Source organism: Sinocyclocheilus rhinocerous, unplaced genomic scaffold (genome assembly GCF_001515625.1).
Source record: "Sinocyclocheilus rhinocerous isolate Xijiao unplaced genomic scaffold, SAMN03320098_v1.1 scaffold1152, whole genome shotgun sequence".
Taxonomy (NCBI): Eukaryota; Metazoa; Chordata; class Actinopteri; order Cypriniformes; family Cyprinidae; genus Sinocyclocheilus; species Sinocyclocheilus rhinocerous.
The window spans coordinates 1,248,518-1,261,888 of record NW_015625590.1 but is presented as its reverse complement, the minus strand read 5'-3'; the positions used below and the strand labels follow the sequence as shown (position 1 = coordinate 1,261,888).

The 13,371-nt window shown below is 39.1% G+C and overlaps 1 protein-coding gene across 1 annotated transcript; it reads left to right on the top strand.

The window, feature by feature from the left end:
• Window positions 1-2,110: 2,110 nt before the first annotated feature.
• On the top strand, window positions 2,111-13,156 carry LOC107756500 (nuclear fragile X mental retardation-interacting protein 2-like). Its single transcript, XM_016573655.1, has 4 exons — window positions 2,111-2,405; window positions 8,023-9,720; window positions 11,102-11,134; window positions 11,329-13,156. Exons 1-4 carry the CDS (start codon window positions 2,261-2,263, stop codon window positions 11,379-11,381), a joined length of 1,929 nt encoding a protein of 642 aa, XP_016429141.1. The 5' UTR covers window positions 2,111-2,260; the 3' UTR covers window positions 11,382-13,156.
• Window positions 13,157-13,371: the final 215 nt, after the last annotated feature.

The window sequence follows — 13,371 nt, the reverse complement described above, 5'->3', positions numbered from 1 at the left end:
ATTCTGCCTAAAACATTACGTATATTCAAATATCAGTTTATAATGAGAATGATTGTCTTACATACATATTTGTAAAATCTTTTGCATTACTTGTTTTCTTTGAAACTTATAAAACACATGACATATCCTATAATTTTCAGCTGTGATAGTCCAAGAGATTCATAACATAAAAAACATATTCTGACATGCTCAACCATAAAAGGTGTTTTGAATACACTATTAAAACTGCGTTTAAAGTCACATCGGTGTCTGACAAACACTGTAATCATGCATCAACTGTTTGTGCTATAACTGAGTTGTTTTGCTCAAAGGTCCACCAATGCCAATTACGCAAGCAGTACAGGAGGGCTAGAGAGAAGTCTCAACCTACAAACACATAAAAAAGAAGTGAAAATACAGTGATTTACAGAGATTTCGAAAGGGCTGCCTGAATTAAAATTTGATTTGTAACTGCTATTTTGGTTTCACCTAAATGTGGAACTTGCTTAGTAACTAAGGTTGTTGTCCATGTCATTCCATCCTAAGAAATCTGACCACTTCAAAGGATTCGGACATTCTAAAGATAATTGAAGAATTTCCACTGCTTTATTATGTGGAATGGAATGCTAAACTCTGTATGCCACTGGACAATAAAAATAATCCTATTATATAAAAAAAATAAAGACAATGCTGTTATTATGATTCTGTTTAATAAACAAATACAACTTAATCATAAAAATGTGATCTAACAATGCATATAATATGATGCTATTTTTAGTACGACTACACTAAAGATAGCAATTGTCATAACAGTGTTTCTCTGCCCCCCTCTGGTCAATTGAAGAGAATGCATAGAATTTAAAGCATCTAAAAATAGCAAATAGCATCCAGCAAATAGGTTTCTATGGGGGAAAACATTTACATTTAATTTAGTATAAATTATATTGAGAGACTATCTGAACTCAAGGGGTTACTCTGATGGTACATACTGTTTAAAAGTTTAGGGTCAGTACGACTTAAAATGTTTTTAAAGAAGTTTCCTATCCTCACCAAGGCTGCATTTATTTGTTTAAAAATGCAGTAAAAACAGTAACACCGTGAAACGTTTTTACCATTTTAAATAACTGTTGTCAATTTTACTATATTTCAACTTTTCTTATTGTCAGTTGAAAACAGTTTTAATGCTTTATGTATTTTTGTGATTTTTTTCAAGATTCTTAGATGAATAGAAAGGTCAGAAGAAGAACAGCAGTTATTTTAAACAGAATTTTGTTGTATCAATGTAAGTCTTTACTGTCACTTTTGATCAATTTAATGCATCCTCACTGAATAAAAGTATTAACTTTTTTCAAAAAGACACACACAAAAAAGGATGACAAACTTCTGAATGGTAGTGTATATAACATTTGCTTTACAGTATCATTACATTATTTAATAAACACAAAAGCACACTCTCCACTCGACAGAATTTTCACCTCTATACAAGAACTGTCAGAAAGGACTCATCATAATTCATCAGTTAAAGTAGTATACAATTTTGGAAGATGTAGGAAAGATGAGGTGATTTTAAATAGATTACAATTTGGGCACACAGGACTAAATGCATCACTATACAAAATAGGTAAACTGTAACATATTACAGGTAAATGTGCTTTTTGTATAGTAACATATGAAAATAATGACCAAGGACGGAGATATTTTTACAAAGCTCATCGTTCTGAAAAGCGAGGTGTGCTGTGATTGGCCAGCTATCCAGTGCGTTGTGATTGGCCGAATACCTCAAGCGTGAGACAGAAATGTTACGCCCCTCGCCATATTGTGATGCCCTGTCAGGCCGGAGCAATGATTAAAAAACATGAAAACCCATTATAAACGAGGCATTCGTTGCATCCAGTGGGGACATAATTACGGATTTGACGAAGCAGATATCGTCCTCTTTTGGAAGACCAAACAAAGTAAACGAAGCACACAGCGTCTTTACGACAAGGCGGCGGAAACAACAAAGTAAGTTAAAGTGAGACAGCAGATGGCAGTAATGCAACACTATGACTGCCAACTGCCGTAAAACTCCAATGAAGAAGAAGAAGACGCACACCACTGCCAGAACCGACACAGCAGCACTAGGGGGTGATTGCATGAGTTTACGTGACAGCTTCCTGTGACCGCCCGTCTCTCTCTGGCACCCCCAAACGCAGGCGGTGATTGGGCAGTGCAAATGTCTCAACTCCCCTCGTCCACCGAGCACCGGTTGAGCACATTCTGTCACTTGCGCTAGCGTTAAATGGAGGAACGTCCCTGCGAAGGGGCAACCGGAGTATATATCAGTCATGGAGCAGAGAACGGCCCTGATCGATCGAACATATCGGTAAACAATGATCAGAAACACAGTCAGTTCCAGAACGAGAAAACGCAGACGAAGAAAACAGGTTGGTAACCAGCAACGCTCATTGTTTTTTCCTCTGACAAGCTTCAAATACATGTCGTAGTATGTTTGTTTACAGTAATACAGCATTAGTTAAATCAAATGAGGAGCATGTTTGGCTGAATGTACTGTTTGAAATAGTTATATCCCGTGTTAGCCGCAAAGCTAGCTAGCGTGAAGGGACATTGACCTTGTGCACCGGTTTCTCAGCACACATTACACATTTTTCTGACTTATAATTTATTTGCAAACATACCTCTCAATTTGGGTCATTTTAACAGGAATGAATCCATCAGAGATCCAGAATAGCCTGTTAGCTCTGCCCCGTCGCTGCCACAGCAACATGAACCGGCTACTGTGGAATGTTCCTGCTCGTAGCTTAAGCTTGTTCTGTTATTTCCTGTCCGCCATGATGGACGGCCAAATCTCACTAACTTCACCGCTGCCCATTTTTCGTACAAAACCGAATACTTTGGTAATACGGTTCGGGCAACGCAGTCAGCTATGCGAGCTTTTGCTGTCACAGACGCTATGAATTGTGTCTTAGAGGTGTACGTTTGGCCAGCTTAGCTCGAAACGCGGCCTTTTGCTCTTTGACAGTCATGTGAGTGGGCCTGGCAGTGACTGGGCTCGCGCTTATCGCCGATTCGAATTCGGCACCAAGTGGCCTGAATAGAAGGCGGCGGAAAATTCTATAGCTGTTAGCTGTACGGCTACAAACGTTCCACAACCGTAAATAGAAGCAACCTGGAAATCCTATACATCAACTGTCAAAGTGCACGCGTTTGCGTGTAGATTTACAAAATCTGTTGATAAAAGAATGATATTTCTTTTATTTTTATTTTAAAGTGCAATTTCTTTACCCCATTTAACCTGCCTTAATTATACGTGTATATGCAACGTCTCAAGAAGCTCATGGCGCCTCGCGACGAAGGCTGACAACTCTTGTAGAACTCACATATGTTTGATTTTAATCAAAAGCGACAAATAGTTTTATTGTGTGCATTCTCCCTCGTAACTGTGATCCAGTTCAACAATGCACCACAGGTGTAGAGTTAACTGTTGATATCAAGCTAATATTTGGTACGGCTATTGTGACATGTAAAAGGTCTCGTAGGAGTACACCGCTGCATATCGCTAAAACTGTTCATATTTGATGCCTAAATCGCCAAGCGCTTCTTGAAATGTATATTTGTAGTTGTCATTTCACCAAATCCTTATAATGTACCAACAATCACATCTTCCTGCGGCTAATTATCCAGGCTGCCCACTTAGCATGCTAAGCTAACTGATGACTTAGCCGGTTTGTTGACCGAATATGCACTGGTAGTGAATACTTAGTTCTAAACGGTGTAAACTTGGTTTCAAGCAAACCAATACGATTGTTAAACAATTTTGTAAATTATTTCATGCAGTGTAAACGTTGCTGACTGCCATGTTGCGCTTAACCCAATTCAACGAGTGTGACTTTACCACACAAATGAAAGTTCACATAAGGCATGAAATGTGTTTTCTGTATTCAGCTATGTGTTTTTCATTAATTTCGGGATTTTAAGACGTGTCCACCAATGCCGGGGAACTACCCAAATATGACTGAGTACTCCATTTTGACACGTCATACCTCCGGTTAAAAATAGGGCTATGTCAGACTTGAGCCGGCCGATGAAAGCACACTTGCATGGGGTGCTCTCTTCATACCTCATATTTTCAGTCTCAAAGGAGTGGTCGTGAAGACCCGTTTTAGAGCTCAAACCACTTTTTACCGCATTAATACATTCCACCCTTGATTTGGGTATTAGGCTACATTGCCCTGATGCCTTGTTGGTTCAGTTTGTTTACATATACTGTACAAAGACCGATTTTCTCCTGTGTGAATTAATTTGAATCTGTATACCAGGTTGCCAGAATGGAATTGTTATTGATGTCAGCCTTAAGCTCCTGTGAGGACATTCCTTCAGCTGCCATAAATAGTTTCCATAGAAATCATGAAGTCAAGCAGACAGTCTTATGAACACTTGCCCCCAAAAAATATATTTGTCTTTTTGATTATTATTATTCCAAGGAGATCCAAATATAATGATCCTGTTGCAGAGGATCCCCTTGGATTGTTTTTACTGTTAATTTGCGAAAGTAGTAAGCACATAAAATAAAGACAACAAATGTTTATTGTATATTTTAAGCTTAGTGTGTCAAAAGTTTTTCTACAGAACATTGACTTTAGTTTCAATTCAAATGTATTTATATAGCACAGAGAAATGCACAAAAATCTCTATTTGAAATAAATGCAGAGTCCAGAAAAAAATTAATCAAAGTTACCATATAAATATTTAGCAGCACAACCTTTGTCAATATTGATAATAATAAAAATGTTTCTTGAGAACCAAATCAGCATATTAGAATTATTTCATGATGGCGTTTTAAAATGTATGAAAATGGAAAACAGTTATTTAAAATTGCAATAATGTTTGCTATAATACACACAAACATTTATTTTCTTATTTTCTGACCAATGAAAACTGCTGATCTCTGATTTCACTTTATTGGCAAAGGCTTAATTTGATAAGCTAGCTCTGTTCAGATGTAGTTTGGTTTTGGCTATCAAATTACAGATATGCCAACAGTTGAGTCATTTTAAACCGGCTATAATTGGAAATACACTGAATATCCTGCATGGTTGTTCAGTGTGAGTTGGAGTCAGCTTGTCATCTGCCTGACCCTGGCTTGGTTCCACAGAACATACCTAGTCTAAATATTCCTTAATCTTGTGCAAACATTGACTACGTTTACATGGACATCAGTCATCTAATTATTTACCTTATTCTAAATAAGACAATATTATGATTAAAGTGTTTACATGAGTTGCTTTTAGAATATTCCTTTCATGTTCCCGATTTACATGTCATAGTACATAGTAGTGCTGTGTTCAAACTATCGATACGACGATGTATCGTCAGAGATTTGACGATACGAGCATCGATACAGCTGGCCCTGTATCGATATTGTGGCACGTGTGCAGCAGTGGACCGCGCAGCTTGCAGTTTAGCGATCTCCACTTCAATATTCTATTCTCAGAAAATTGTAATTCATCGAGTGTTTATTTATGAGAGAGAGAAATAGAGAGGCTGTGTATGTGCGTCGAGTAAATCAGCCTTGTGTGCGTTAGATACAGTGAAGACATCGCGTTAGTTTAGAACTCTTCTATTTATTTATTTTTATCGTATAGAGTGTGTTAATTTGTGCAATTATAACCTACCAGCAATGTAAGTAAATTCTGCTGAGGTGAAATTCAGTGCAGTCCTGTATCGTGATACGTATCGTATTGTGGCCTCTGTATCGTGGTGCGTATCGTATCGTGACTTTGTTGGTGATTAGACTTGTGCCGGTATTCAGTAATGCGATATATCACGGTAATGAATATGCACGATATTATAAGAAAAATGTTATTAAACCTGTTATACTGTATTATGACAGCACTTTTTTTAACAAAATTTAAATATCGTGATAATACCGCATACCATGATAAAAGCATTAGCAATTAATCGCAACATGAAAATTTGATACCGGCATATCCCTACTGGTGATACACAGCCCTAGTACATAGTAGGCTTGCTGCGATAGACAGTAGCACCGACCCCTACCGTCATTTAGATTTTTTTATAGTAATAAAAATCATTTAGTTCAGTAAAAGAACAGACACTACAATTAAAAACTGAACACGGCTGCTCAATGCAGCGTGCCGAACGACAGTCGCATCACAGATCAGATTTCATTTATCCAGTGAGGAGTAGGGATGGGTACCGAAACCCGGTGTTTAATCGGTCCCGTGGCTAAATTATGAAAGACCGGGGTATCGATAAGCTCTGACGTTAACGGTTCTGCTATCGGTACTGGAAAAATTAAGAAAACACACATACATTTATTATTGCTATATATACATTATCTTGCAAATTCTATCTCACCAGAGTCGCCAGCTGTTTTTCAAACATTTGTCTATGATGCATTTTTGCTATTCGCAATTCAGAAGCGAGATCGCGCTCACGCGGAGGAGCTTCAGCACGCGCAACATGAAAGCCCTGCTTAATTATGAAAAAAGGGTGAGGAAATTATGAAAGAATATTAATTTCATGAACTCAATTGGCTTAAAGGTGCAGACTGTTCACTTAGGCAGATTGGTCATGGAATTTGTTGCATTCTTTCAAACTATGAGGTATGACTGCACAATAATTGTTATTATTATTAAGTAAAAAAAGGTAATAATGGCAGCTAGGGATGGGTACCTAAACCCGGTATTTAATCTGTCCCGGGGCTAAATTATGAAAGACCGGAGTATCGATAAGCTCTGACGTTAACGGTTCTGCTATCGGTACTGGAGAAATTAATAAAACACACATACATTTATTATTGCTATATATACATTATCTTGCAAATTCTATCTCACCAGAGTTGCCAGCTGTTTTTCAAACATTTGTCTATGATGCATTTTTGCTATTCGCAATTCAGAAGCGAGATCGCGCCCACGCGGAGGAGCTTCAGCACGCGTAACATGAAAGCCCTGTTTAATTATGATAGAAGAGAGAACTAAACATTCAAACATCTGCTTACACTTTAGGCCTGTGGCTGTTTTATTAAGCTAATTTTATTTTTTTATTTCGATTTTGGCTTCTAAGGATTATACAAAAGACATGAGGTAAAGCTAATAAAAACTAGCTGCGTTTTGTATTGCGCAACTTCTTTCTTTTCTTTGCGCATTCGTTCCTCCCTAAAACCCAAACTTAACGTCAGAATCAGATCAATCGGTGATTGTTGTAAGATGCCGTCTTTACTGTTGCTAAATTGCGGGACATGTTTGATAATAAAACGTTCTCAGGCTGAAATGTGTGCGAGTTCCTCAGGCTGAAATGTGTGCGCGCGGCGCGCTCCAAAACGGACAAACAAATTACACTTTGAGCTTCGGGCGCATGTCCAATCGATCAAATACACACAAAAATATGTCAAAACCCACGTGACGCCATCCGACGTCCCCTCCAGAATTTCACGTATAAACATATAGTTTGTCTTCGTGATGATGCCATATACAGTTTTGGGTGTTTCATTTTTAATTAACTGAAAGCTTCAATTGCAGTTAATTATTTGTCACACTATACGTGCAAGCAGACTACGGCGTTGTTGAAGCCATTCTTTTGTTTGCCGTCAAACGGTTGACCACTGCCGTGTGTATCCTGTCGCAAAATGCGGCGAAAAGTCCTACATGACTATAATAATGCGATTAAGGCGTTTACATGTCTATACTGCACTTCAATAATGTGACTAAAATAGGAATACTCCACATGTCTTAATTCAATTTGTGTTTACTTCGAGTGTGACTATAGACTGATTAAGGTAATCAAAAATCTCTGTTAACATGGTAGATTCTTAATCAGAGTATTGTCTTAATCGTGTTAAAATCGGAATATTGTTGTCCATGTAAACGTACTCATTGACTAGACTTGACCTGTTCTCTTACTGGAACTTGAGATCTGATCTGGATGTTTGCCAAAAATTGTTGGTTCAGTGGATAAATTGATGCAGATTTGCGGTTTGCATTCCATTTATTTATTGGGTTTTGTTTCTCCTCTGTGCAGAAAATGGCAAAATAAATGGAACTCTGAAGGAGGGAGAGGTGACTCCCACTTCCTTTAACACAGACAGCTCCCTGCACCCTGCAAACAGCAATGGCGACAGACACCTGCTAGACATCAACTTGAAACAGAAGCCCACCCGACAGGCCTTTACCACTGACTCAACAGGGGACAGAAAAGGTAGAAACACTAGCAGAAACAGCATGGACTTCAAAAATGACAAGTCCTCAGAGTTGAACACACTTGAGGGCAAAAAAAAGGCTTTGGTTACTCTGAATGGTGTGGTGTCGCTCAACTCTTTACCATTTGCCAATGGTTACCCTAGCAAAACCGGAGCTGACAATGATGGCAGTGGCTCCGAGAGTGGATACACTACACCCAAGAAACGCCGTGCCCAGAGGGACGGCAAAGCCGCGGACAATGTGACTGCTTCTGTCCAGGGAAAAGCCATGCAGCAGGGCGGCAAACAAGACCACGGGCCTGTGGCACTGGACTCAGTCTCTGGCTCTCAGGTGGAGAGTGGCAGTGCCGGTTCAAAAGCCGAGCTGCACCTAAAAGCCAAGGAACCAACTGCCTCCGCCACCCCACCTCCTCTGCCGGTGGCTGAACTTCAGCGCAAGAACTCAGACAGCAAAGTAGCTGGCAAACGGTTTGAGGATCGCTTCAGCAAGGTTAAGGTGGCTACCTCCACCAAAGAGGACTCATGGACCTTGTTCAAGCCTCCGCCTGTCTTTCCTGTGGACAATAGTAGCGCTAAGATTGTGCCTAAGATCAGTTATGCAAGCAAAGTGAAGGAGAACCTCAATAAGACTGCCCAAGCTGGCGGGGAGGCTCTCACTCCTGCTCCCCAGGTGCCTGGGAGACCGCCACAGGTCCCCATGTCTGCGGTGAAAACCATCACCTCGGCTAGCTTTACCAACGGTCCCCTGCCGGGGGAAGGGAATGGCTGTCCCCTGCCCGGCCCCTATTTCAGCGCCGGTCCTCTGCGGGCGACCCCAGCTGTTGCCGCTGAGAATGTAGCATCTCCCCCTGGTAGCGGCACTTCAGCAATTGGAAGTTCCACCACAACCTCTGTGGCTGAGCCCAGGAAGCCCAGTCTGTTCGTTTACCCCGTCACCCCCTCCAATATGCAACTCTCACTCCCTAGCGGCCGCCAAGCCGATCCCCCTGCTGCTCCGACAAATCAGAAGTCTCTGGGGGACATTTTTCAGAATCAGTGGGGCTTGTCCTTTATCAACGAGCCTAGCGCCGGACCAGAGGGCATGGCGTGCCGCTCCAACGGAAAGGAGGTGCCAGTGGAGGTGAGCTTTCAGGGAGGCTGTCCTGCTACAGTGGCCACTCAGACTTCCAGTACCTCTCAGAGTCCGGATCAACCACCTTTTCCCAAGGCTCACGAGCCAGAAAAACGGACTAATGCTCAGAATTTGAGTCAAGGAGTGAGTGGTGGTGCCACGGCGGCAAGCGGGGCCATACCCGAGACCTCTGCACTCAGCCTGGATGCCCAGAGAGATGAGACGGGGGTTCATGGTGCAATAGTGTTTTGTTCTTCCTCTAAGGACATTTGTGCCGAGCTGCCTCCCACCTCCCCAGCTGCCCCTAAGGTGGCTTCGGCCAAGGACCAGGGCCATACTAAGGGCTTTGACAGGAGGTCTAGTTGGGGGTCGTTTGATCTAAAAGCTGCTGTAATTTATCACACTAAAGGTAACTTGCTATTTTATTTTCTTGCTCAGTACTTTCACTTTATTATGCTATATTATGCATGTACACTAGAGATGGACCAATACAATAAATGTTTTATTAACTATTTTCTGATCATTAGACTACAAAAAAAGCATCAATTAATAATATTTTACTACTACTGATAATAATCACTTGTTTTCATTTTGGGTTAGAGTTATACCATTATAATTATAAAACGTTATTTGTCACAAATTTATTTTCATCTGTTTTTGGTTGTCGAATTGCTGAAGTCTTTACAAAATTTTAATTCATTTTATCTATATTGTAAAGGCAACAACAGATTAATAGAATAAAGTCCCAGCCTCACTTTTTTTCGACAATCTCTTTCTCTCAAATGTACATCAGAAAAGGTCTGTTGCTGCTTCCATTTCATTGTGACCCTAAGTTAAGTTAAGAGATATTTAAAAACGTAATTATCCAAAAAGGCATAATTCAAATCATTTCATTTTTGGAGCACATGGCTTTAGAGACATTGGCAGTGCTGGGTAAACTACTTACAAATTGTAGTCCATTACTGATTACAAATTACATGATGAAAATTGTATTAAGTAACATAACCTGGATTACACATATTAGGTAATGTAGGCTTACTACTTTTTTATTACTTTTAGATTACTTTTGACCTAACTCGTTTATCACATAGATTTGAATGGGATTTTTGTGTACCATGTTGATAAACAAAGAGAAAGAAAATATATTCCATTGTTTGTTATCAGCATCATGAAATGCATTGAACATTCCATTACAGCAGAGTTTCTCAAACTATATATAAGTGGTAGGTTCATTCAGAAAGGAAAATTTAAAAGGAAAAAATAATAATTGGAGTGAATCAAATTATGAATTATTTACTGCCAATGTGTGAAGATGTAATCATGTAATCCATTAAAAAGTAACTGTAATCTTATTATGAGAATTTTATCACATAATATAATCTAATTACAAGTACTCAATATTTGGAATCTGATTACGTGATCCAGATTACATGTAACTACCCAGCACTGCTGATTGGTGTCATTTTGGTCGACCAAACTTAAATGTAAATGTCTGTTCAAAAAATATTGTTCAAACCAATTATCAGTCTATCTCTAATGTATAAAAATTGGGCTTTGTGTTATCAGTTTGTGTGCTGCAGATAAATTGGTTTAGACTAGATCTTAAGTTGTTACTTAGCCTTCTCAAATTAGAATGTTAAGGTCGTTACTGATATTGTGGGACTGAATATATACACATTTTATTTCAGTGTGGTTATATAAAGATGAAAATAAAAATGAAAGATCTTCATTGAATTGTAGCTGTACTTGAGTATTTTTACACTGAACTTTCATCTTTCTCTTCTTTGCAGAAATGGAATATATTTTGAATTTGCAAAAACAAGGTAAGCTACCATTTACCTCTTGTGTTTGACATATTTATAGACAACTCTTGCCTCAGCATGTGATTAAACCCTTAAATGATTCATCATTTAGATATTGCAAGCCAATGCCCCATCTGCTCACATCCCTCAACTCTTCCCATATCATTTTGAGTTCCCAATTCTCACCTACGTTCATCTTTCTCAATTTCTCGTAGATCCAAATCGAGTAGTCCTCTACAGTGAGTCATGGGACGGACCTGCTCAGTGAAGCTGTGTCTGGACACTATATCTCAGATGAACTCTGCTGCAAAAAGATGTGCTTGAGGAACATGGCTGCTGCCTCTAAACATCCTGAATCAGAACTAATCCAATCTTAAGATGGTTTAGAAAGGACCTTGTTACCCGTCAGCAGTCAAGTCTGAGCACAGAGGAACAGAGTGCGCTTGAGAAAATGGGTTAGCTGGTTTTAGAATATTAGAATGGAAGAACGGGAGCTGTGGAACTCAACTCTAATGCCTCTAGCGGATATGTTGCTAAAGACAATTTCAATGACTTTGGGGACATAACTCACATGTCAAACACTCATGATAACCCTGTCATGACATTTGGTTGGGTGGAAGCTTCTCCTTTAAGTACTCACGGACCTAAAGTGATCACCATGTGTCCCCTCTTGAATTCAAATAATCAAGTAGACTCGAAGTGGTCACATTGAATTCATTTGGGCACAGAACCGAAGAGTGGCGCTCTACAGTGAGTTAAGATACTGTGGCCAGAGGAACTACATAGCTCTTTTTTTTGGGAGATTCGGGGGAATCGAACTCCATTTATGTGTGGGAGGCATTAGTTCAAGCCTTTGGGATTAAATAATTGTCTTAATTTAATTTCTGGACAAGATTAGGTCAGTCCTGTTAGTGACGCGTCTCCACTTCGTTTGTTTGTTTGATTATTTTTTTTTTTTTCTTCCTTTTCTTTTTCATTGAAATACTTAAAAACTCCAAGGGCAGGTTATGAGGTACACTCGGATTGGGAAACCGCACGCCCTGTAGTGTGCATGTGCAGTATGCTGCTCTGTGTGTCCTCTTTTGGAAGAGTTCAAAGTGCTATTGTTCAATAGTCTTATTGTCGTCTCTTCACGCTTCTGTCACCTGACAGCCGTTCAAGTCTCTTGCTCGTTGTGTGCGTGTGTAAACGGAGGGCAGAGATCATGCTATATTCCTTTATCTTGAGTGTTTTATGTTTTTAATTTTTAAGTAGATGTTAGAACCCAGAACTAATAAATAAGCTGTGCCACACCACACAGTTGCTTTAGCTTCAATGCTAATAGGTACATTACGGAGGTTTTAGTTAATTTTGGTTTTGTTCTGTAGAGCTGCTCTTCGAAATAGGGTTTTGTTTTTGCCCGGAAAGGCAATAGCGACTACTTTTGCTTCATTTGGGACTAGATCACAATTTAGAGGGAACCTAGAGAGCAATCGCTGGCGAATGATGCGGACTTTTTATTTCACTCAAGAGTCTAGAAGCCCCTAGTTTTTTTTTTTTTATTGAGCACCACAATCACACTTTTATGCTTTTTATTTCTTGAATGTTTAATTTGTACCTGGTTTTCCATGCTTATTGGTTAAGCGCTTGATAAAGTACATATGAGCTTCATCAATAGAACCATTGACAGGAATTCTGCCGTTGTGTAAATGTTTCTCTTTCTAATGTCAGAAAATGCATTCTAAACTTAAAGTCTATCCTGTTTTATCATTTCACAGATTCATTGATTTATACATAAGAATCAGTAGCACTTTATGTATTATGTTCTTGAATTGTATTTCCTTAAACATTGACATATCAGTACATATTTGAAATTCTAGTAATTAATCATAGGCTACTAACTTTAACCTCATGCCTAAGGACTGTCGGTCCACAATCTCAAAAGAAAATATATATATACAAAACAAAATAAATAAATAAAAAAGTGAAAAAAGAAAGAAAATAAAAAAGACACTCAGGTAGAATTAGGGCAGTGTTCTTCTATCTAACAAAACAAAAAACGAATGCACCAACAGTGTTATTGCCAAATATGAAAAGAATGTCCCATGTTTGTACCAGCTGTTTGTTTTTTTTTATTGTAACTTTTTGAGGGATTTCATTTTTGACTCAAAGCCAATGCTTGCATCTTTATAGGTATCATTTGGCATCAATGTTTTCTGTACATGACAATGAAACACTGCCAGGTGAAAAAAATGTAAGTACACGTGGAAGATCTTAAC